Source organism: Crotalus tigris, unplaced genomic scaffold, assembly GCF_016545835.1.
Source record: "Crotalus tigris isolate CLP2741 ecotype Arizona unplaced genomic scaffold, ASM1654583v1 scf7180000017639.5415321, whole genome shotgun sequence".
In the NCBI taxonomy this organism is placed as follows: domain Eukaryota; kingdom Metazoa; phylum Chordata; class Lepidosauria; order Squamata; family Viperidae; genus Crotalus; species Crotalus tigris.
In genome coordinates this window covers 3,199,674-3,223,646 of record NW_024096532.1, presented here as the reverse complement: position 1 = coordinate 3,223,646, position 23,973 = coordinate 3,199,674, and the positions used below count along the sequence as shown (strand labels likewise).

The window sequence follows — 23,973 nt, the reverse complement described above, 5'->3', positions numbered from 1 at the left end:
GGGTTGTCAGGATGGCCTGACACGTGCCCAGATACTGAGTTCCAAAGCTTCTGGCACAAGAAGCATGAACTTTTCACTTTCAAGGGGTGCCTGTTATGGGGTAGTAGGGTAGTAATCCCAGTCTCATTGAGGTCTAGAATCTTGCTCTCTCTGCATGAGAGACATCCTGGTATAGTAAGGATGAAAGCGCTTGCACGCAGCCATCTTTGGTGGCCTGGACTCGATAACGCCATCGAGGCTCAGGTGCACGGGTGCCAAGTGTGCCAACAGTCACAGCCTGAAATGCCTCAGGCCCCAGTACATAGGTGGGAGGAAACTCAAACCCCATGGTCATGGGTGCATATAAATTATGCTGTGCCTTTTCAGGGGCAATTCTTCCTTATCATCGTTGACAGCCATTCCAAGTGACTAGAGGTTGTTCCTGTTTCCTCCACTACTACTGCCAGGACCATCCAGGTGTTGAGAAGAATTTTTGCATCGCACGGGCTTCCAGATGTCCTGGTTTCAGATAATGGCCCTCAATTTATCTCTTTTGAGTTCCAGGCTTTTCTTCAGGCTAATCTGATCCAGCATGCGACTTCTGCTTCCTTCCACCCATCCTCCAATGGACAGGCAGAGAGAATGGTGCACACTACCAAGGATGCTCTCAAGAAACTGACTTACGGTAACTGGCATCACAGGTTAGCAGATTTCCTTCTTGCACACCGCACCACACCTTGCACAGCCACAGGGAAGAGCCCTGCAGAACTCTGCTGGGGTCGCTGCCTCATCACCAAACTGGAGAGGTTGCACCCAGACCGGATGGCTTCACAGATATCACAACCACGGGCACCTAGGAGACTTCTGGTGGGCAATCCGGTTTGGGCACGGAACTATGGGCCTGGACATCTCTGAGTCACAGCTGTGGTCTGCAAGGTCTCTGGGCCGTTGTCATACGAAGTTGCCTTGGAGGATGGCTGTGTTCTTTGTAGGCACATAGACCAACTGCGTTGGAGACTGGACAGCCACGTTTCCACTCCTGGCTCTGCTCTGGGGGGGGGGAGGACCATAATATGCATACTGGGTCACAGGTTCCCAGGCCTAACAGGGCGTCACAAGCTGCTGAGGCTGTTTGGGGGTCATCCCAGGACTCCGCAAGTGCTCCAAGCAGGAATTCCCAGGAAAGGGGGTCATCCCACACATCCGTTATTGCTCCAGACAGGGAGACAGATCGGGGGTATCACACACGGCCAGAGAAAGGGAATTCCAACAGGGGCACTCTCATAATTCAGCAATTGCTCAGAAAAGGAAGCCAGTAGCAAAGGGGTTTGTCATGGAGGTGGCTCCTGACTCTGACACCTCTGGCACATGCTCGGGGGCTACAGAGTATTGGGGCACTTCCGCCACTTAGGCCTCTCCATCTGCTGGCTTTGGGTTCCAGGGACAGTGTTCCCAAGAGAGTCCATTGTGGACTCGGGGACTTCCACCCCCCCCCCCCCAAGGTATACTGGCTTGGACTCAGAGGGTCCAGCCAGTCAGCAGCTGGGTGGGTCACCTGGATATTCAGGGCATCAAAGTCCTGGCCTGCCTAGCCTGGTAGGCGAGTAGGTAGGCCAGACACCCTCACTGGCCCCTAGAAGGTCGCAGTGGGCAAAGTGCCTACCTAAACATCTAGGAGATTATGTGAGGTTCCGGTCAACACATAAGGAACCTTGCTATGAGGTCCTGAATGAGGGGGGGTAACACTCAGAGAGAGTCTCATATACTATTTTGATTTTGGATATATTTTATCTGAGTTAAATAATTATTTTGAAAGGTGTCTGCCTGCGTGCAGATCCGAGCATTTCCACCCTCCATGCATTTGGATAATGCATCTGTGTTCCACTCTCCCTGCATTGCATGATGCACCTGTACGTAAGCTAGGTGTTTTTCATCTAGGGGGGAGGGGTGTTGTGTCCTGAGCCTGCAAGAGCTGAAACCAGGTTCAGAATTGTTGCAATTGGTCCCGGGCAATCCAAAAGCTGCCCGGGACCAGACAGAATGGCGCCAGCCTTGCGCGCATGCGTAAGGCGCGAAAATGGTCAATTCCTATTGGTTCACACTGTCAGGATTTCAGGCACTATAAAAGGCCTGCGTGCCTTTTGCTGTTTGCTTGGTTGTAGGAGAAGTATAATAAAGAGCTTGTTGTTTTCACCATGTGTCTTCGTCAATTGCCAACAAACGGAAAACACAACAATAACCACTACATGAAAGAGGAAGATTAGTACTTCAGATAACAGGGAAGTATTAAATTGGAAAACCTATTTTTCCTTGGGATCAATCTGGACATGTCTATCCATGTTCTTGCCCCCTCTGCACAGTAATTGGATCATAGTTTTTGCTTGTATTAATTTATTTTTGTTTTTTTTAGTGTATATGTATATTTATTTTTTTAGTATTGTAAACCGCTCAGAATTACCCTGCTGTAAGATGGGTGGCCAATTAATTAATTAAATAATGCGATATTCAGAATATCAGGGAAGAGAAAGGAGTTTGCAGTGGCTTCTCTACTTCTTCCTGTTAAACTCATTCTTTTCCTTATTCAGGGTGAACATGCAAGTAGCAAATGAAGCTTTTTTTTCCTAATTGACAACTGTGATGGATAAGCTTTTTTATGAGATGGCAAATGGGACTGGAGAAGGAGGCTGGTCTGAATAATTCTTGATTGGAGTGATTTATAGCCCCAGTAAAATAAAGAACCGGCTCATGTTTCTCCTACCTCACATCTCTACCTGCAACAGTCCTTGCACACGTGGCAAGGTTCCACTGGCTGATATATTTTGAAAGGGTCTGGAAAAAAGGTCTATCTGTGTAGTGTGTGGGGGGGGTGCATGTATGAGCCGAAGCAGAGAAACTAGGATTGTAGTTGTCCCCAGAGCTTTTTAAACAACCAGAATCTCTTCAAAATAGACTCCCTAAACCAGGGGTAGGCAAACCTTGGCTCTTTTATGACTCGTGGACTTCAACTCCCAGAATTCTTCAGCTAGGCATGCTGGCTCAGGAATACTGAGAATTGAAGTCCATGAGACATAAAAGAGCCAAGGTTGCTTACCCCTGCCCTAAACCCTCCCTAAAATGGGGGCTTGGACTATGTTGAGGAAAGCTGCACCTGTAGAACTAGTTTGCTAGCTCTTTTGAAAAGGCAAAGAAGCCTCCTTGTTGTAGGTTTGTGTTTGAGGAGAAGCTAAGAAACAAAACAAGCAAGACATGGAAACCTTGCAACTTTAAGATGGAAGGACTTCAATTCCTCAAATTGTAGAGAATATTTGCACCTCACGGTTGAACTGTGGGGTCCCTTGTCCTCTTTGAGCTTGCTTGTTTGCTTGCAGACATTTCATTGCCCAACTAGGTAATATCATCAATGCAAATTCCACTCTCTTCTACCGTAGCACTGATGATATTACTTACTTGGTTAATAAAACATCTGCAAGCTCAGAGAACACCAGGGACCCCTAATTCCTAGTATTCACCCAGCCAGTATGCTGGCTGAGGGATTCTGGGAGTTGAAGTCTACACATCTTAATGTTGCCAGGTTGAGAAAGACTGCCCTAGACCTTGAGAAGTAGCATTTTAATTTAGTACAACTTACCATGTTGGCCAAGCTGAAGTAACAGCAGCAGACCCTGCAAAGGAAAGATAGAAGGTTAAAGGTGGGCATTATAGGCTTTGTTATTACCCGATAAGGGGCTGGGTCCGAGGGCACAGCTACCGTATTTTCCCTGAAGATCTGTCTTCTTTGCAAATGTGAATTGGCTGCTTGTGGGAGCCGTCTTTCATGCAAATTGAATTTTCTTTCTTTAATGCCGTGAATGGGAGCTGGGTCTGGCTTTCCATTATGCTTTATCTTCAGTGTTCATTTCCAGCATTGCTAATAATACAGCTGGGTTATTGTTCCTGCCTTGCCCAGAAGAAAAGGATATAATTTTAATGCTTTGAAACATATTATTATCATCAGCCCGAATCAATTCACTGCCGGATGAAGAACCTCTTCTGTGAACATCAAGGACCACAATCTGCCAGGCTGCCTTGTGTGGGTTGGGGGCATGGATGTTTTCTGAATTCCCAGGTTGGAGCAGAGAGAGAGAGAGAGAATGACTAAATCCAAGTCGCCCCCACTGGCTCCCTGGGTCTCTCCACTCTTAGTCCAGTACAGGTAGTCCTTGACTTACGACTACAATGGAGCCCAAATTTTCTGTTGTCAAGTGAGACATTTGTTAAGTGACTTTTGCCCCTTTCTGTGACCTTTCTTGCCACAGAATCACAGCAGTTGATAAGTGAGTAACCCGGTTGTTAAGTGAATCTGACTTTCCCATTGACTTTGCTTGTCAGAAAGTCATAAAAGGTGATCGCATGACCTTGGGACACAGCAAAGGTCATAAATATGAACCAATTGCCCAACATCTGAATTTTGATCACAAGATCATGGAGATGCTGCAATGGTCGTAACTATGAAAAACGGTCAGAAGTCAGTTTTTTCAATGCCGTTGTAACTTTGAATGGTCACTAATGAACTGTTGTAAGTCGAGGACTACCTGTAGCTTAACCCCCTAAAATGATATGTGGGAAAGTCACTAGGCAAAAAGAGGCAGCTAAGAGAACAGTCAGATAAGGGACAGCAGAACCCACAAGTGGATAATGGGTGAGGCAAGAAGTGACTGTCCCTCGTTTCAGGGGCTGTAAAGGAGGTGGAAAGAAAGTCGTACTGTCAGACTTGCAAGATTGATCTTGGCCTTGCAGGATAAACCAGTATACTTTATAATAATAGTAGTAAAGTTGGAAGGGACCTTGGAGGTCATCTAGTCCAACCCCCTGCTCGGGCAGGAAACCCTACACCATTTCGGACAAATGGCTGTCCAGTCTCTTCTTAAAAACTTCCAGTGTTGGAGCATTTACTGCTTCTGGAGGCAAGCTGTTCCACTGATTAATTGTTCTCACTGTCAGGAAGTTTCTCCTTAGTTCTAGGTTGCTTCTCTCCTTGATTAGTTTCCACCCGTTGCTTCTTGTCCTGCCTTCAGGTGCTTTGGAAAATAGCTTAATTCCCTCTTCTTTATGGCAGCCCCTGAGATATTGGAATACTGCTATCATGTCCCCCCTTGTCCTTCTCTTCGTTAAACTAGACATACCCAATTCTAGCAACCGTTCCTTATATGTTTTAGCCTCCAGTCCCCTAATCATCTTTGTTGCTCTTCTCTGTACTCTTTCTAGAGTCTCAACATCTTTTTTACATCGTGGTGACCAAAACTGGATGCAGTACCTTTACCGCCTGAGAAATGAGGTAAGGTCTCTTCTGAGTCTCTTGCCCTGCCCACTGCTCAGCTGTGGGCTAAACTGTCCCTATCTGACCATTCTCTTGACAGGATCTCTTTGGCTGGTCTCCCAAGGTCTTTCTCACATACCACACCACCCATGGCTCTCATAGCCAAAGCAAGATAGAGATGGAATGATGATATGAGATGCAGATAGAAGTGGAAATTAGATGGATTTTAAAACAGTTTTAGTTTTGATTAAGCACTTTTTCTCAGGATTCCCACCCCCTATTTCCTAGACTACTACTACTACTTCTTCTTCTTCTTCTTCTTCTTCTTCTTCTTCTTCTTCTTCTTCTTCTTCTTCTTCTTCTTCTTCTTCTTCTTCTTCTTCTTCTTCTTCTTCTTCTTCTTCTTCTTCTTCGTCTTCTTCTTCTTCTTCTTCTTCTTCTTCTTCTTCTTCTTCTTCTTCTTCTTCTTCTTCTTCTCCTCCTCCTCCTCCTCCTCCTCCTCCTCCTCCTCCTCCTCCTCCTCCTCCTCCTCCTCCTCCTCTCCTAGAGAGTAGAGCAGTAGAGTAGAGTGACTGTCTTTATGTGCAGAAAGATTGGAAAATGGAATTGAGTATTTTTACACAGTAAAGATTCATACTTATGGATTTCCTTTCAAGTATGTTTCAAGCATTGCTAAGCAAGCCAGTTTGGGAGGAAGAAAGAGAAAGAAACGCTAATGCAAAAATAGTTAAATGCAACTCTATATTTGTGAATGGAAAGATTTGATATGGCAAGGAAGAATCAGAAAGAATGGGAACAGGAGTTAATTGGAAAAAGAGTTTTATATTAAAATAAAGGAGACTAAAGACTGTAAGTAATATATGTAACAGAATGACAGAGTTGGAAGGGACCTTGGAGGTCTTCTAGTCCAACCCTCTGCTCAAGCAGGAAATCCTATACCATTTCAGATAAACCTCTGCCCAATCTCGTCTTAAAAGCCTCCAGTGTCAGAGTCACAATTTCCTGAGGCAAGTCGTTCCACTGATCAATTGTTCTAATTGCCCTGAAATTTATCTTTAGTTTTAAGTCATTATGGTGATTCTCAGTCATCTGGGTCATAGTTATTCCAAAGATACTTTTTCATGAGGCAACTGGACTTACTTGTTTTTCCTTTGAAGACGTTTTGCTTCTCATCCAAGAAGCTTCTTCATCTCTGACTGGATGGTGGGGAATGGAAAGATTTATACTCCTGCAGACAGCTATTCATTTGCATTCTTTTACCTAGTTGTTAATGCTACCTGGAGGCTTATCTGTGTCTTCAGGGTCACCAGAGTGGTTCAAATGGGTGTGGAGCCTTCTTGGAACTGCTGAAAGGGCTGTGTTGCAGACTGGAGATAGATGATGTCATATCTTTCCCCCTCTGTTGAGAGAGGGCTGTTCAATGTCAAAATTGACCCCTGTGTTTTATTTCTTTTTCTTCTTTGCTGGCTGGCAGGCCTTCAGCTCTGTGGTGTAGGGTTCACATCAAGGAAGCCCTAGAATGTGTGGCTATCTCAAGTGGGCCTTCATCAAATCCACAAAAAGAGTCAGCAGGAGCTGCTCCATAACAGACAAAGAAAACAATAAATGAAGCAACATTGTCATTCCATATGTTGCAGGACTATTGGAAAAGTTCAGGAGGATCTTCAGCCAACACAACATACATGCACACTTCAAACCCAAGAATACACTAAGGCAGAAGCTTGTCCACCGATAAAATACCAGGTCCAAGACACAAACTGAGCAACGTGGTATATGCAGTACAATGCAGTGAGCCATGTGCAGATCTGTACATTGGGGAAACAAAACAACCACTTCATAAACACATGGAAAAACATGGGAGAACAAACCCATCAGGACAACATTCAGCAGTCCATCTGCATTTAAAAGACATTCTTTCGAAGACAGCAAAGTCTTGGACAGAGAAGACCATTTGTTTGAAAGAGGGGTCAAAGAGGCCATCTATGTCAAAATTGAGCAGCCGTCTCTCAATAGAGGGGGAGAGATATGTCATCATCTATCTCCAGCCTACAAAACAGTCCTTTCAGCAGTTCCAAGATGGCTCCACACCCATTTGCACTACTCAGGTGACCCTGAAGACACAGCTAAGCCTCCAGGTAGCATCAACTCCTTAAAAGAATGCAAATGAATAGCTGGCTGCAGGAGTATAAATCTTTCCATTCCCCACCATCCAGTGAGAGCTGAAGAAGCTTCTTGGATGAAAAGTGAAACGTCTTCAAAGAAAGTCCAGTTGCCTCATGAAAAAGCATCTTTGGGATAACTTTAGTTCTAAGTTGGTTCTCTCCTTGATTAGTTTCCATCCATTGCTTCTTGTCCTGCCTTGAGGTGCTTTGCAGAATAGTTTGACACCCCCTCCTCTTCTTTGTGACTGCCTCTGAAATATTGGAACACTGCTATCATATCCCCCCCCCCAGTCCTTATTTTCATTAAACTAGACATACCCAATTCCTGCAACCATTTTTCATATTTATTGCTCTTCTCTGCACTTTTTCTAGAGGCTCAACATCCAGATCAAAATTGAGAAAAACCCACTGGAGTTTATTTGCATTCACGTGACAGAGGAGAGAATCTGAAACCATATCTGGGTGTGTAGTGTTATAAAACTAAAATCTTGGTGTCAGATCAATGTCCAAACAATAGCTTCTTTCAGTAGAAAGAGGATAGGAACTCCCTGTTAAGTACACACTGTAGGAGAAGAGCCAGAGGGTGGAGTTCAATGCGTCATCAGTTTAGAGTCATTGCTTTTCCACAAGGGCTCGAAGTCCAACCCCTCCTGAAGTCTGTTGACCCTTATCTGTAACTTAGTGTTGAACTTTAGTTGATCATATTCTTGTGCATAGGTCTGAATAAACCTTCTACAGGTAGTCTTCGACTTACAACAGTTCCTTTAGTGACCGTTGAACATTATGATGATTGAAAAAGTGACTTCTGACCATTTTTCACATCTACAACCGTTGCAGCATCCCCAGGGTCATGTGATCAAAATTCAGATGCTTGGCAACTGATTTGTAATGATGACGGTCACAGTGTCCCGGGGTCATGTGATCACTTTTTTGCAACCTTCTGGCAAGCAAACAATCTGGGGAAGGCAGATTCATTTAATGACTATGTTACTACATTAACAAAGGCAGCAATTCATTTAACAACTTTGACAAGTACAGTCGTAAAATGAGACAAAATTCACTTAGCAACTGACTTGCTTAGCAACAGAAATGCTGGGCTCAGTTGTGGTCATAAATTGAGGACTATCTGTATTCTGCAACCTTATGAACGGTCCTGATTCTTTGCACCTGACTGTCAACACTGCTAACATCGGATGTTTTTGCATTGACAACAGATGGAAATGTAGTCATCTTTTACCTTTTGCTTTTAGAGTTAGATGATGCTGGGAGGGGATATGTGAACAAGAGTTCAGCTAGACATAACAACACTAAACCTAGGGTGAGAAACAAGGTTATTGTAACCAGAGCTGATAAGGAATTGATGGGCTGGAGAACTGGAGAGGAAGCCCACACTTCAAGTTAATTGGGGAATGTGATTTATGCCTGTTAATTGGAGGAGGGAATTGTGCTTTGATACTATGCGCCCAGGGGAGGGGAATTCAGTTTTTGGCTTTGATTATGCAGTGCCGATATTATGCTTCTTGAATAAAAGATTCTTTAAGGTAAACAATGCCTCAAAGTTCTTTTGAAGAGTTTCATCTGTCGGAACCATGACACTGACATATACTGAAGAAGAAAATGGTTTTTGCATTTCCTTCCCCTAAACATCCCGATTAGCAATTATATAAATCAGTATTTCTCATACTTGGCAGCTTTAAGGCAACGTGGACTTCAACTCCCAGAATTTCCCAGGCAGCCTGTTGACATAGACTATGGCAGGGATAGGCAACCTTGGCTCTTTTATGACTCGTGGACTTCAACTCCCAGAATTCCTGAGCCAGCGTGGCTGGCTCAGGAATTCTGGGAGTTGAAGTCCACGAGTCATAAAAGAGCCAAGGTTGCCTATCTCGGACATAGACGGACCTTCTCCAGGATGAACTGTCCCCAACCTGACTCACTGTTGTAATCAGGTCCAGCCTAGAGGTAAGAAAAATATCACCCATCCTCTCAAACCGATGTTCCCACTTCCCTGCAGCCTCTCTTCTGGGCAATGCTGAGTGATAAAAATTCCTAACAGTGAAACAAATTTTTTTTAAAAAAAATTTCTAACAGCAAGGACAATTAACCAGTGAAACAGCGTGCCTCCAGACATTGTAGGTGCTTCATCACTGGAGGTTTTTAAGAAGAGACTGGACAGCCACTCAAGCAGGGTCTCCTGCTTGAGCAGGGGGCTGCACTAGAAAACCTCCAAGGTCCCTTCCAGTTCTATTCTGATTCTTCTTTCACACCACACCTACCCATTTGTGATGCAATTTTATTTTCATTTTCTCTTTTGGGGGAGGGTTCAAGGAAGACAATACAGGTAGTCCTCAACTTACAACCACAATGGATCCCAATGGATCTTGCTTTGTTGCTAAGCAAGACTATTGTTAAGTGAGTTTTGCCCAATTTACAACCTTTCTTGGCAGAGTTCTTAAGTGAATCACTGCAGTGGTTAAGTTACTAACATGGTAGCTAAGTGAATCTGGCTTCCCCATTGACTTTGCTCATCAAAAGGTCACAAAAGGGGATCACAGGATGCGGCAACTGTCATAAATACATGCCGGTTGCCAAGCGTCTGAATTTTGATCACATGACCCTGGGGACAGAGCAACCATCATAAATGTGAAAAACAGTCACTTTTTTCAGAGCCATGGTTACTAAGTCAAGGACTACCTTGTGGGAATCTTAACACTGTATTGTCTAGTAACTCCCTCTCTTCAACACTGTAAAATAATAAAAGCAAAATAAAGAAATAAAAATAATTTCCAACCCATAAGCTCCAATGATTTTGCTACATTGTTCTCTCCCTCCCCCTCCCTCCCTCCCCCCTCCCTCACCTCCTTCCCTCCCTCTCTCTCTCTCTTCCCTCCCTCCCTCTCTCTCTCTTTCTCTCTCTCTCTCAGAAATAGATGAACTCTGCCTGTGAACTATGGACTAGAGCAGTGTTTCTCAACCTTGACAATTTTAAGGCATGTGGACTTCAACTCCCAGAATTCCACAGCCAGCAATGCTGGCTGTGGAATTCTGGGAGTTGAAGTCCACATGCCTTAAAATTGTCAAGGTTGAGAAACACTGGAATAGAGTAACCTCAAGTAGGCTGAAAGATTTTAGCAGGGAGGTTGTCCTGTTTATACCAAATTACAGATAGTCCTCAACTTACAACAGTTCATTTAATGACCATTCAAAGTTACAATGGCACTGAAAACATTGATTTAGGACCAGTTTTTACACAACTGTAGCAGCATCCCCATGATCAAGTGATCAAAATTTAGGTGTTTGACAACTGACTTGTATTTATGACGGTTGTGGTGTCAATGGGAAAGCCAGATTCACTTAACAACAGTTTGACTAATTGAACGACTACATGATTCACTTAACAACTGTGGCAAGAAAAGTCGAAAATGGGGCAAGCTCACTTAACAAATATTTCCCTTAGCAACAGAAATTTTGGATTCAGTTGTTGTAAGTCAAGGAATGTCTGTACCTTTTCATTTTTAAAAAAGAGATCATCTCTTTATCAGTATGATTGAGCAAAGCTTGTCAAGGGTGGATCAATACATTTAGAATTCTTTTTCCTGGTTGCAGCTGTGTAAAACTTACCCACATACACACACACACACACACACACACACACATGTGCACACACACATCTTAACAACCCACACCTGTTAACAGCTTCTTCAGGTGTATTTGACCATCTGGTGGCTTGCTGAATGAGAACTGTTTTCATAAAATAATAACCACCTAACCGACAAGAGCGAAGGTTTACAATACAAATAGAGATGTACAGTAAATTCTACCAAGAACTCTGCATTTCCTGTAATTGCCTCTTTCTACTCTGTGTCTGTTCTGTTAGGAAGTCCCCAAACAAATACAAGGAATAAAGCCCAGAGGAGGATTAAAACTTTTATCAGAAGTGTCTACCATGGATTGATGAAAACAACTCTTTTGTTTTCTGGTTGTTGAGGGTTTTTCTTGAAGCTAGAAAACATGCAGATAATACAGGTCGTCCTCAACTTACAGCAGTTCATTTAGTGACCATTCAAAGCTACAACAGCATTTGGAAGTTTGACATACAACTGCCTGAAGCCTCAGCTCATCAGTAGTTGAGAGATGCTGGCATTTGTAGTACGGCAACTTTCAGGGTACTGCAGGTTTTTTATTATTATTGTTGTTGTTGTTGTTAATAATAATAATGATGATGATGCACTGAAATTAGTATATCAGGAAGGCTTACTGACTACTGGAGAGACCAAACTGGCCTACAAGAAAGACCAAATGAAGAACAGAATAGAGACATGGGAAAACAAAGCACTACATGGCCAATACATTAAAAAAATAGCTGATAATAACAAGACCTGGCAATGGCTAAGAGCAGGAAAATTGAAGAAAGACCGAGGGACTAATTCTGGCTGCACAAGACCAAGCCTTAAGGACAAATGCATATAAAGTCAAAATTGAGATGACAGCAACAGACAGTAAGTGCCGCCTATGCAAAGAAGCTGAAGAAACAGTGGACCACCTGGTAAGCTGTTGCAAGAAGATTGCACAGACTGACTACAAGCAGCGGCATGACAAAGTAGCAACAATGGTGCATTGGAAGATCTGCAAAAAATATCATTTGCCTGTAAGCAAAAACTGGTGGGATCATAAAATAGAGAAAGTCATAGAAAATGATAAAATTAAACTGCTCTGGGACTTCAGAATTCAAACAGACAAGCACCTGCAACATAACACCCCAGACTTAACAATTGTCGATAAGAAAGACAAAAAAGTCTGGATAGTGGACGTGGCAGTGCCTGGAGATAGCAGAATAGAAGAGAAAGAACTGGAGAAGATAACAAAATACAAAGACCTACAAATAGAAATAGAAAGACTGTGGCAAAAGCAAGCAAGGGTAGTACCAATAGTGATAGGCGCCTTGGGTGCAATCCCAATACAACTGGAGCACCACTTGAACACCACTGGCATTGACAAATTCGCTATTAGTCAATTGCAAAAGGCGGCCTTACTAGGAACTGCTTCCATCCTGCGATGATATCTGTAATATCATCAAACATCCACATCTGCCTATCCCAGGTCCTGGGTAAGGACTTGATAGGTAGACAAAATGCCAAATCCAGTCTGAACATCTGGCTGACTGTGCGATGAACAACAATAATAATAGTAAAGTTGGAAGGGACCTTGGAGGTCATCTAATCCAACCCCCTGCTCAGGCAGGAAACCCAATACTATTTAGGACAAGTGGCTGTCCAGTCTCTTCTTAAAAACTTCCAGTGTTGGAGCATTCACCACTTCTGGAGGCAGATTGTTCCACTGGTTAATTGTTCTAACTGTCAGGAAGTTTCTCCTTAGTTCTAGGTTGTTTCTCTCCTTGATTAGTTTCCATCCATTACTTCTTGTCCTGCCTTTTAAGTGCTCTGGAGAATAATTTCACTCCCTCTTCTTTCTGGCAGCCCCTGAGATATTGGAACACTGCTATCATGTCCCCCCTCGTCCTTCTCTTCATTAAACTAGACATACCCAATTCCAGCAACCATACCTTATATGTTTTAGTCTCCAGTCCCCTAATCATCTTTGTTGCTCTTCACTGTATTCTTTCTAGAGTCTCAACATCTTTTTTACATCGTGGTGACCAAAACTGGATGCAGTATTCCAAGTGTGGCCTTACCAAGGCATTGTAAAGTGGTATTATAATTGATTAAATTTATATGCTGCCCATGTTGTTATTCAGAGCATTCCTGGGTGGCTTACAATGCAGGTTGCCTATCCCGCCCCTGACTCTCTGCTGATTGCAACATGCCTTTTTTATTCATCCAAACTTCTGCAGGGGAAACTATTCTCCTGGTGTATCACTGTTACAACAGAGTTTTGGAGGGAAATTCTCACTGCTTTATCAGAAGTCAGGTGAGTTGTGTCCAGGACAGAAAAACAGGAGGGTGGGGCACTAAAGATTTGCATTCCCTCCCACCCACCTTGAATTATTTGTTTGATCACATACCTGCCAAGGACATTTGTGTTGCTTCTGGGAGTTTTAATCCCAGGTGCATTGTTTGTAAATCCATTCAAAACAAATTAGGAGGTAAGGAGGACAAGAGGCTACATGCTCTGGAATATGCCTTTAGCCTTGGAGGGTGTTTGCAGTTGCAGCACCTCGAAAGGGGTGTTAAAAGAAGCACTGTTCAACTTAATTCAAACAAAGGCTTCCTTTGAAACTTAAATTACTTCTTTCTAGAAAGGATTTTTTTGGTGAGGGTGAGTGGGTTAAGGACACACACACACAGAGAGAGAGAAATCTAATTTACACAACATAATAGTACAGATAGTCCTTGACTTACAACCACAATGGAGCCCAAAATTTTTGTTGCTAAGGGAGACATTTGTTAAGTGAGTTTTGCCCCATTTTACCACCTTTCTTGCCACAGTTGTTAAGTGAATCCCTGCAGTTGTGAAATTAGTAACATGGTTATTAAGTGAATCTGGCTTCCCCATTGACTTTGCTTGTCAGAAGCTTGCATAAGGGGATCATCACATGACCCCGAGAAACTGCAACCCGTCATAAATATGAGTTAGTTCCCATGTGTCTGAATTTTGATCATGTGACCCTAGGAATGCTGCAATGGTCGTAAGTGAAAAACGGTCATGTTACTTTTTTCAGTGCTGTTGTAACTTTGAGCGGTCACTAAACAAGTTGTTGTAAGTTGAGGACTACCTGTAATACCACACACAAGTTAGATTTGTTTTGGCATGCCCTGCATTCTTAGCCCATGGATATGATGGATAAACTTTGGCTTATGGCTTTGCTAGCTAAAGACCAGAATAAATAACATTGAATTAGAATGAACTCTTGCATGTTCTGTGGAAAACTAATTATAGCTTTTTGAAGTTTACTCAATGAAGCATAAATGAAGACAGCATAATCCAGTTGCAGAGTTAAGAGGTTCCTTCTCCCTAGCCTAAGATCTCTGGTTTCCTCTTGATTTGAGACATTATTTCCTCTGAACCCTAACTCAAATTATGAAATTTTGCTGCTCGTAGGTAACATCATGCTAGACAAGGTCTTTAAATTAACAGTCCAGTAAACCATCAGCCATTTCTCAATCTGAACAAGAATGAAACATCTTCTAGATAGAAACTAATAAAAAATAAAAATCCTTTCACCCAGAAATAAATCACAACCACAGTAGGGTGCAGGGATGTGGGGCAGACAAGAGAGCTGCTCAACATTATAAATGTAGTCATTCTTCAAGAAATGGACTGAGGGACTGAATCAAGATCAGGTACTAATACCACTCTATAAAGCCTTAGTAAGACCACACCTGTAATACTGCATCCAGTTTTGGTCTCCACACTATAAAAAAGATGTTGAGACTCTAGAAAAGGTGCAGAGAAGAGCAACAGAGATGATTAGGGGACTGGAGGCTAAAACATATGAAGAACGGTTACAGGAACTGGGCATAGCTGGTCTAGTGAAGAGAAGGATCAAGGGAGACATGATAGCAGTGTTCCTATATTTGAGGGGCTGTCACATAGAGGAGGGGCTCAACCTATTTTCCAAAGCACCTGAAGGCCAGACAAGGAATAATGGATGGAAGCTGATCAAGGAGAGATTCAACCTAGAAATAAGGAGACAGTGAGAACAATCAACCAATGGAACAGTTTTCCTTCAGATGTTGTGGGAGCTTCATCACTAGAAGCTTTCAAGAAAAGACAGGACAGCCACTTGTCAGAAATGGTATAGGGTCTCCTGCTTGAGTAGGGGTTGGACTAGATGACCTATAAGGTCCCTTCCAACTCTGTTATTCTGTACTAAATTAGACTTTTCATTTAGTCCAATGATTCTCTGCAAAATATCAGGATTTGGCCCTCCTCCCCCATCAGAAAACCAAAGGGAGAAAGCCTTTTAGTTCAGCTTTTCCTGAAAATTTAGTTAATTTGACATTCTGAAACAAATACAGTCAGTTGCCCTTCAAAATTCACACTTTGCTCAATGTTGCAATGCAGTTTCTCGCTAGTGGAAACAAGAATTAATGCAAGCCTATACAAGCAGTCCTCGACTTATGACCGCAACTGAACCCAAAATTTCTGTTGCTAATTAAAACATTTGTTAAGTGAGTTTTGTTTCGTTTTACGACCTTTCTTGTTGCAGTTGTTAAGTGAATTGCTGCAGTTGTTAAATTAGTAACATGGTTAAGTGAAGCTGGTTCTCCCATTGACTTTGCTTCTTAGGAGGTCACCAAAGGGGATCACATGACCCCGGGACACTAAAATGGTCATAAATGTGAACCATTTCCCAAGCATCTGAATTTTGATCACGTGACCATGAGGATGCTGCAATAGTCATAAGTGTGAAAAACGCCATAAGTCACTTTTTCCAGTGCTGGTGTAACTTTGAATGCTCACTAGGTGAACTTTGTAAGTCGAGGACTACCTGTATACATCCGAGAAATGGACACCCACAAATGTGCCTACATGTAAAAATCCCATTAAATCTTTTTTTAATTATTTGCAAAATCATCATCATCATCATCAAATTTTCACACAGAAACACCTGTTAGGAAAGCATGAAAGCAGAATTGTAAATTATCAAGGCCCTGGGGGTGGGGGGAAGTCAAACCAATGCAAAATAGGAAAGAATTAGATTGAAGAATTGCAGAAACAGGAAATGCAGGACAACTCCCTAAATGATAGATTGGTTGGGACCTAAACTTTCTTCTTAAAGGCTGGCTGGGTATCCCTTTAAGGAAGAGTTCACAGGTTCTTCTGCTTTATTTTTTACCTTTCCTCGGAAGAAGATGACTAGTCCAGGCAGAAGATGTCCAATGGGAATATGAATGTGGGAGAACGCCCAGTGTTTCCCAACTCTTGTTGCTGGTCTTAAATGTAGAGATCCAGGTTTTTTTTAGGTGTGAAGTAGATTACGTTTAATGCAGTGATCCAAAATATTGGCATACCAAAGAGCAGATGGTTTTGAGTTTGCTTGTTTTTAATTCACTTACCAGTACCAGGGAGTGCCAACTTCTTCCTGGATGAAGAAGACTAGATGCCATCAGATAGGTAATTCCCAAGGTAGAAAGCTCCCAGAGCCCACATCCCGACAACCTGCAACTTCTAGTTGATCTTGCTAACTGCCAATCTCTTCATAGCTTTAGGTCCTGTGTCCTTTCTTTTCTCCCACCCACAACCCAGAAGGAAATTGTCTGCCTGGAAAACAAACCCACAGGTACAGTTACCTCTTTGGCCAAACAAATCCCACCCCTTTGATTGGAAACAGCACCAATGGAAGCATTTTTGTACAATGCAAATTGGAGCTGTGGGCAGGATCTCAGTCTAGGTGGGACCTCAGGGAGAAAGAAGATACATTCTCTGTATACACAATGAACAGGATGGTGGTGACGAGGACAAGAAAAGGCATTAACTTTGCTATTCACCTCACCTGCCATCTCAGTCTATGTTGGAGGAAAGGCAAATGCTGGATGAATGGATGGGATTCCATTCATGCATGTGTGACCTGAGTCTACCACCTTTACCCAATTTATGATCTATCCCACTCATGCCTTCTTTCAAGTGTTTCATGCAGACCACGACCTCCCCATTCCAAATAATGTTGTCTTCTCCTAATTCCCACAACTGGTTGTCCTTTTGTTTGGGAGTAGAATAGTCCTGCTCTTCTGAGGCCAGTCAACTGAGAATGAAGGGAACTGGAATCACATCTGTCAGAGAATCTTTTGACTGGAGAAACTTGCTTTGGAGTATAAGCAGGTTCTCCTGCTTTGAGGGTTGTTTTTTAAATATTTATGGGGCTGTACGTTTCAAAAAAAGACTTTTTGAGAAAAGAACAGGCCTAATAAGTTGACTCAAAGCCTTTGAGAAAACCTGAAATTGTACTCCAAGGTTCTTCCAGCCAGTTTTTCTTATTGTGGAAGTTCTCAGCTAGCATGGCTAACAGCTACGAATTCTGGGTGATGTTGCTTCAACACATCCAAAGGACACCAGGTTGGAGAAAGCTATGATAAAAGCAAAGGGAAACTGAACAGTCACAATCTGCATTTATGATTCCTACTCCCTGGCAGTTATCTATCTAACTCTGTACACATGAGAAGGAACAAAGACATCCATTGTGCTGCACAATTATGTAGTAGCCTTGTTTGTCTTTTGTAAACAGGTCTTACTTTCCATTAAGCAAAATTAACTGAGTTTGTTTACAACAGCTACTTTATAAAAGCTAAAGTATATGAAGAAAGGTCGCAGGAATTGGTTATGTCTAGTTTAATGAAAAGAAGGACTAGGGGTGACATAATAGCAGTGTTCCAATGTCTAAGGGGGGGGGGTCAAGCTATTCTCCAAAGCACCTGAAGGCAGGACAAGAAGCAACAGATGGAAACTAATCAAGGAGAGAAGCAACTTGGAACTAAGGAGAAACTTCCTGATGGTTAGAACAATTAATCAGTGGAACGACTTGCCTCAGGAAATTTTGGATGCTCTGACACTGGCGATTTTAAAGAAGAGATTGGGCAGAGAATTAACTGAAATAGTACAGGATTTCCTGCTTGAGCAGGAGTTGGACTAGACTAGAAGACCTCCAAGGTCTCTTTCAACTCTGTTTTTCTGTTTTATATATATATTACTTGTAGTCTTTAGTCTCCTTTATTTTAGTATAAAATTCTTTTTCCTATTAACTCCTGTTCCCATTCTTTCTGCTTCTTTCTTGCCATATAAAGTCCTTCCATTAACTAATGTAGAGTTGCATTTAACTATTTTTGCATCTGCATCTTCTTTCTCTTTCTCCCCCCCCCAAACTTGGTATGCTTGAAACATACTTGAAAGGAAACACACAGCTTAGCATGAACTTTTACTGTGTAAAAATACCCCTTATTCCATTGTCCAAGCTCTCTGCGCATAAAGACAGCCACATTTGCACCTACTCTACTCTCTAGGACTCGTCTTTGGTTGTTTGGGTTTTCTCCCGCGTAAAATTGGAAGTGTCTTGGCGACGTTTCGACGAAGTCCCATTCGTCATCTTCAGGCTGGTGCTTTCAGCTTCGTGCTTCGAGGAGCAATGTGTGGTCTTAGCTGTTTCTTCCTTTTAACTGCCAGTGGGGGTATGAACTGATTGGGTGGGAGCTTGGCTTTGTTCTGATTGGGTGGAGGTGTGTTCTGATTGGTTAGGGGCATGGCTGTGCTCTGATTGGCTGGGGTAGTGTTCCGTTTGGTTGTGCTCAGGTTAGTCTGAGTTGCAGGGGGGTTTAAGATTTTGGGCTGCCTTGCTATTTTTTGGCTTTGCGTTCGTGGTTGTGCCTCATCTTCATGGAGGGTGTCAGTTTGCTTCATGTATGGATTGGAGGGGTTTAAAGTGGCTAATGATACAGCTTTGGTCTGGCTTCTGGTTTGTGGTTGTGCCTCATCATCGGTGTGGCTTTGGGTTTGCTTTTTGCGTGGATGTGTGGTGATGACATCCTGTGTGGTTTTTGTGAGTGTGGGTCTGGTATCATTTTTTGTGTTAGGGAGTCGTTTGTCAATAAGGGCGGGTTTCCAAATGGCTGGTAGGCGGGAGGTATCATCTCGCTTGTTCATGCTGTGTGGGTGTTTTTCTATCTCGATGGCTTCTCTGATTATTCTGTTATTAAAATGTTCACTTTTGGCAATGGTTCTGGTATTTTTAAAGTCAATTTCATGTCCCACGTATTTAGGGGTTTGTATGTGGAGTCTTGGAGTAGGTTGGTTAATTTGGTTTGGTAGTCAGATGTGTTCATAACCACCGTGGCGTTGCCCTTGTCTGCTGGTAGGATTATTATGCTGGTGTCTTCTTTCAGGTTACGTAGTGCTGTCTGTTCCTCTTTGGGTAAGTTGTTTTTGGGTGGCTTGCTGGTGCAGAGGATGTTGGTGATTTCGAGTCTGATTCTGTTAGCGTCGTCGGGGTTGATTTTGGTCAGGCTGGTTTCAACTCCACATATAATGGTTTCAGTGAGGATGTGTTTGGGAGTGACTGCAAAGTTGAATCCTTTGGAAAGGACATTGGTTTCGGCTTTGGTGAGGATCCACATACAAACCCCTAAATACAGATCCCACCACCTACCTGGAAAAAACCACCAGATCCAAAATAACAGCCTTCCCCATTAGCGAAGAGATCCAGCAAAGAATCATTCCCAGAGAGAAATCATCCAGATGCCCCAAACTCTATGGTCTCCCCAAGATACACAAAGAAGGAACCCCACTCAGACCTATAGTCAGCTCCATAGGCTCACCTCTATAAAACCTAGCCAAATTTCTCGCCAAACAACTACAGCCCTATGCAGAATCCATCACCTCACACGTAAAAAAACTCATTCCAGTTTATAGAGATCATAAAGAAACAAAACTTACAGCCCAGTGACCTACTAGTGAGCTTTGATGTCATATCCCTCTTCACCCAAGTGCCTATCAAAGAAGCCTTGACAGCTATTCAAAACAAATATAACCCCCCCAAACACATCTTAGATCTGACCAACCACTGCCTATCCAACACATACTTCATCTATAATGGACAAAAAATACAAACAAACAGAAGGAGCACCCATGGGATCACCCCTCTCACCTGTCATTGCCAACCTCTACATGGAACACTTTGAAACCCAAGCTCTAGAAAAATCGGATCACAAACCCAAACTCTGGCTCAGATACGTAAATGACACCTTCATAATCTGGCCACATGGGAAAGAAAAACTGGACAACGTCCTCACACACCTCAACAGCCTACACCCCAAAATACAGTTCACCATGGAAACAGAAGCTAACAACCAACTTCCCTTCCTGGATATCTTAGTCTACAAGAAATCCAATGGCTCCCTAGGACACACCACCTACCAGAAGAAAACACACACAAACCGCTATCTGCGTGCTCTCTCACACCACCACCCAGCACAGATCAACTCTGTAGCCAAGACACTCATCTCCAGAACAAAACGCTTAGCTGACGAACAACACCTAAAAATCGAACAACACACTCTCACCAATGTACTAACATCCAATGGATTCCAAAGAAATAAGATTACAAACCTAATCCAAAAAGAAACCCCCACTAAAATACAAGACAAAGAACAAGAAAATGGCAAAGCCCTCCTCCCATACATAAAAGGCACCATAGACAGAATCAGTAAGATCCTCCATAAACACAACATCAAAACAGCATTCTGCACAAACAGAAAAATATCCACCATCCTTAGAAACCCAAAGATAAAATTGAATTAGAAAATCAAGGAGTATACGAAATCCCATGCACCACTTGTCCCACCACATACATCGGACAAACCAACAGAAGAATAAGTGCACGCATTGAAGAACATACGAACTCAGTCAAAAAAGAGGAACCAACATCTTCCCTGGTCCAACACCTTAAAGCCACAGGACATGAAATTGACTTTAAAAATACCAGAACCATTGCCAAAAGTGAACATTTAAATAACAGAATAATCAGAGAAGCCATCGAGATAGAAAAACGCCCACACAGCATGAACAAGCGAGATGATACCTCCCGCCTACCAGCCATTTGGAAACCCGCCCTTATTGACAAACGACTCCCTAACACAAAAAAATGATACCAGACCCACACTCACAAAAACCACACAGGATGTCACCACCACACATCCACGCAAAAAGCAAACCCAAAGCCACACCGATGATGAGGCACGATCACAAACCAGAAGGCAGACCACAGCTGCATCATTAGCCACTTTAAACCCCTCCAATCCATACATGAAACAAACTGACACCCTCCATGAAGATGAGGCACAACCACGAACGTGAAGCCAAAAAATAGCAAGGCAGCCCAAAATCTTAAACCCCCCTGCAACTCAGACTAATCTGAGCACAACCAAACGGAACACTACCCCAGCCAATCAGAGCACAGCCAACCCCCCAGCCAATCAGAGCACAGCCAACCCCCCAGCCAATCAGAGCACAGCCATGCCCCTAACCAATCAGAACACACCTCCACCCAATCAGAACAAAGCCAAGCTCCCACCCAATCAGTTCATACCCCCACTGGCAGTTAAAAGGAAGAAACAGCTAAGACCACACATTGCTCCTCGAAGCACGAAGCTGAAAGCACCAGCCTGAGGATGACGAATGGGACTTCGTCAAAACGTCGCCAAGACACTTCCAATTTTACGCGGGAGAAAACCCGAACAACCAAAGACCTACATACAAACACCCGCGAAAACCTCAGAAAACAAATATTACATACAAACACCCGCGAAAACCTCAGAAAACAAATATATATATATATATATATACAAACACAATACTGATTTGCTCTCCTTAAACCTGCTACACTTTTTGAGTAGATGGAAAAAGGAAAATAAACCAATTAAGAGACAAAAAGATATCGGGAAAGAAGAGAAAAAAAATAAACTCCCCCCCCCCTAATTTTATATTTTAAAAACATGAGCAAAGCACATTGCCAGCTTCAGAGAGCTGAGGATTGAAATAACGATTTGTGTGAGTGTATTGGCTCCAAAATGGATTGAATTACACTCCATTGAAATGCAAATGAAATTAATTTTTTCCCCTTGTGTAGCAGGAGGAGAAAGGATGAGTCAAAGGAGAGGAAGGAAAGAAATGGAAGAAAAATTAAATAGAATATCCACAAGAAAAATCCTTCAGAGAGGGAGGTCAGTTCCAGCTTGTTTTCAGCCTTTTTATTATTGGTTTTTTTTTCTTTTTTCAGCCTTTTCTATTAAAAGGGGCTGTCGCAGAGAAGCAGGGATCAACCTATTTTTCCAAAGTATCTGAGGGCAGGACAAGAAGTAACAGATGGAAGCTAATCAAGGAGAGAAGCGACCTAGAATTAAGGAGAAATTTCCTGACAATGAGAACAATTAGTCCAGGGGTGGGCAACCTTGGCTCTTTTATGACTCATAGACTTCAACTCCCAGAATTCCTGAGCCAGCCATACTGAGGGAAAAGGGAAAAGTTTTCATGCTGAGCCATGCTGGCTCAGGAATTCTGGGAGTTGAAGTCCACGAGTCATAAAAGAGCCAAGGTTGCCTACCCCTGAATTAGTCAGTCGAAAGTCTTGCCTTCAGAAGTTGTGGCTGTTCCATTCCATGAGGTTTTAAAGAAGAGATTCGACAACCATTTGTCTGGAATGGTATAGGGCCTCCTGCTTGAGCAGGGGGTTGGACTAGAAGACCTCCAGGGTCCCTTCCAACACTATTATTCTATGTTCTATAAAAGATAAAGATTCAAAGATCAACTCTTGGTGAAAACACAAGTGGTCCATCTAGTTTTCTTGACAAAAAGGGCTGGTTTTCCCCTCTAAAGGCTGGGTCCCTTTATATTGTGCTTGGCACTCAGGCAATTGCAAGGCAACCTACTTCAGAAAGAGCTTGTCCTTCTGGTGCATGAAACTCAGGCGGGTTAGTTAAAAATTACCCACCCCATGTGCACTATGATATCAAAGGAGCGGCACTGGAGATGTAATTTCTTCAAATCAGTCTCCTGCCCTCATCATCATCCTGCACCTCTTCTCTCAGAGAACATCTAAGAACTGTTTCAATTCATGTAAGAAGTACAGTAGCATGCTTTGACATCAGTTCTGGATTTTTGCTTGTTTTTTTTTTATTTTAACAAATGCTTTTATGGATTTTACATGTTGCTAACTGCCTTGAAACAGTTGGAGTAGCAGTCTATAAGGATGACTGATGAATGGATGGATGGATGGATGGATGGATGGGAGTGGCTTGCCTTTGTCATCTTCTGGGAGGCTTTTGCAACTTTTCAGTTGAGCTTATATCCTGGATTTCCTAGTAATCTACCATCAAAGTACTAGTAGAGCCCATGCTGCTTTAGCTTCCCCTTGGTCTACCAAGATTGGTTAGATGCAGTTACCTCCGTTGGAAAGTAGCTTTCTATCTATGCCACCCTTCTAACTGTGTAATATTTTTTCTTTTTCTATCACTTTCCTAACCCCATTCTGTCTTCTGCCACTGCATGCCTTCCCCGTCAATCCAAATAGCTTGCTGGTGGAATCTGTCCTGTAAGCGTGAAGGAGGCAGTACGGACAGCTCGTTTTGACGCCTGAGGAGAAGAGGGTCCATATGGCAGAGGGACTATATGAAATGGAGAAACCCACCTGATTTCTCCATTCCATTCTTGGATCCCCAAGCAAAATGCAAAGTTTTTCAAGAAATAATTTCACAGAAAATGACGAAGGATGGTTTGAGAGGTATTTGAATGGATAATAGTAGGATAGGAAGGAAGGTCCAAGCCTGAAGAAGACAGTCCTCAAAGTTAGTTCTGAACAGGAGATGGAAGCACACAATTAAACCTTTCTTCCATTCACACAATGCAGCCAACTATCTAGACTGCTTTAATTAGGCAAGAAAACAGGGGGTTTTTTTGTTTTTTGTTTAGCAAACACGTCATTTAAATAAATGCTTCATAGAGTCTTTTTTATCATTAGCCCTTTTATTATAAGATCATCAACATCATCACTCCCAGGAAGAAAATTTGGGAATAACAAGATAATGAGAATTG

At 42.7% G+C, this 23,973-nt stretch overlaps 1 protein-coding gene across 13 annotated transcripts in view; it reads right to left on the bottom strand.

Moving 5' to 3' along the window:
* PTPRH (protein tyrosine phosphatase receptor type H) overlaps positions 1-16,639 on the bottom strand; it is a 60,752-nt gene extending 44,113 nt beyond the window's left edge. For 7 of the 13 annotated variants that reach the window (XR_005555734.1, XM_039335176.1, XM_039335177.1 and 4 more), the window contains exons 1-2: positions 16,458-16,639; positions 3,608-3,641 (exon numbers count right to left, since the gene is read on the bottom strand). Coding sequence is in view for 12 of the 13 variants with exons in the window: in XM_039335176.1 (XP_039191110.1) it covers positions 3,608-3,641; positions 16,458-16,508 (85 nt within the window). In the remaining variant the exon portion in view is untranslated. Of the gene's footprint in view, positions 1-3,607; positions 3,642-3,727; positions 4,243-13,000; positions 13,060-16,457 lie in introns of those variants that run through there. The other 6 variants (XM_039335179.1, XM_039335181.1, XM_039335182.1 and 3 more) reach the window with 6 other exon arrangements.
* Between the last annotated feature and the right edge of the window lie 7,334 nt (positions 16,640-23,973).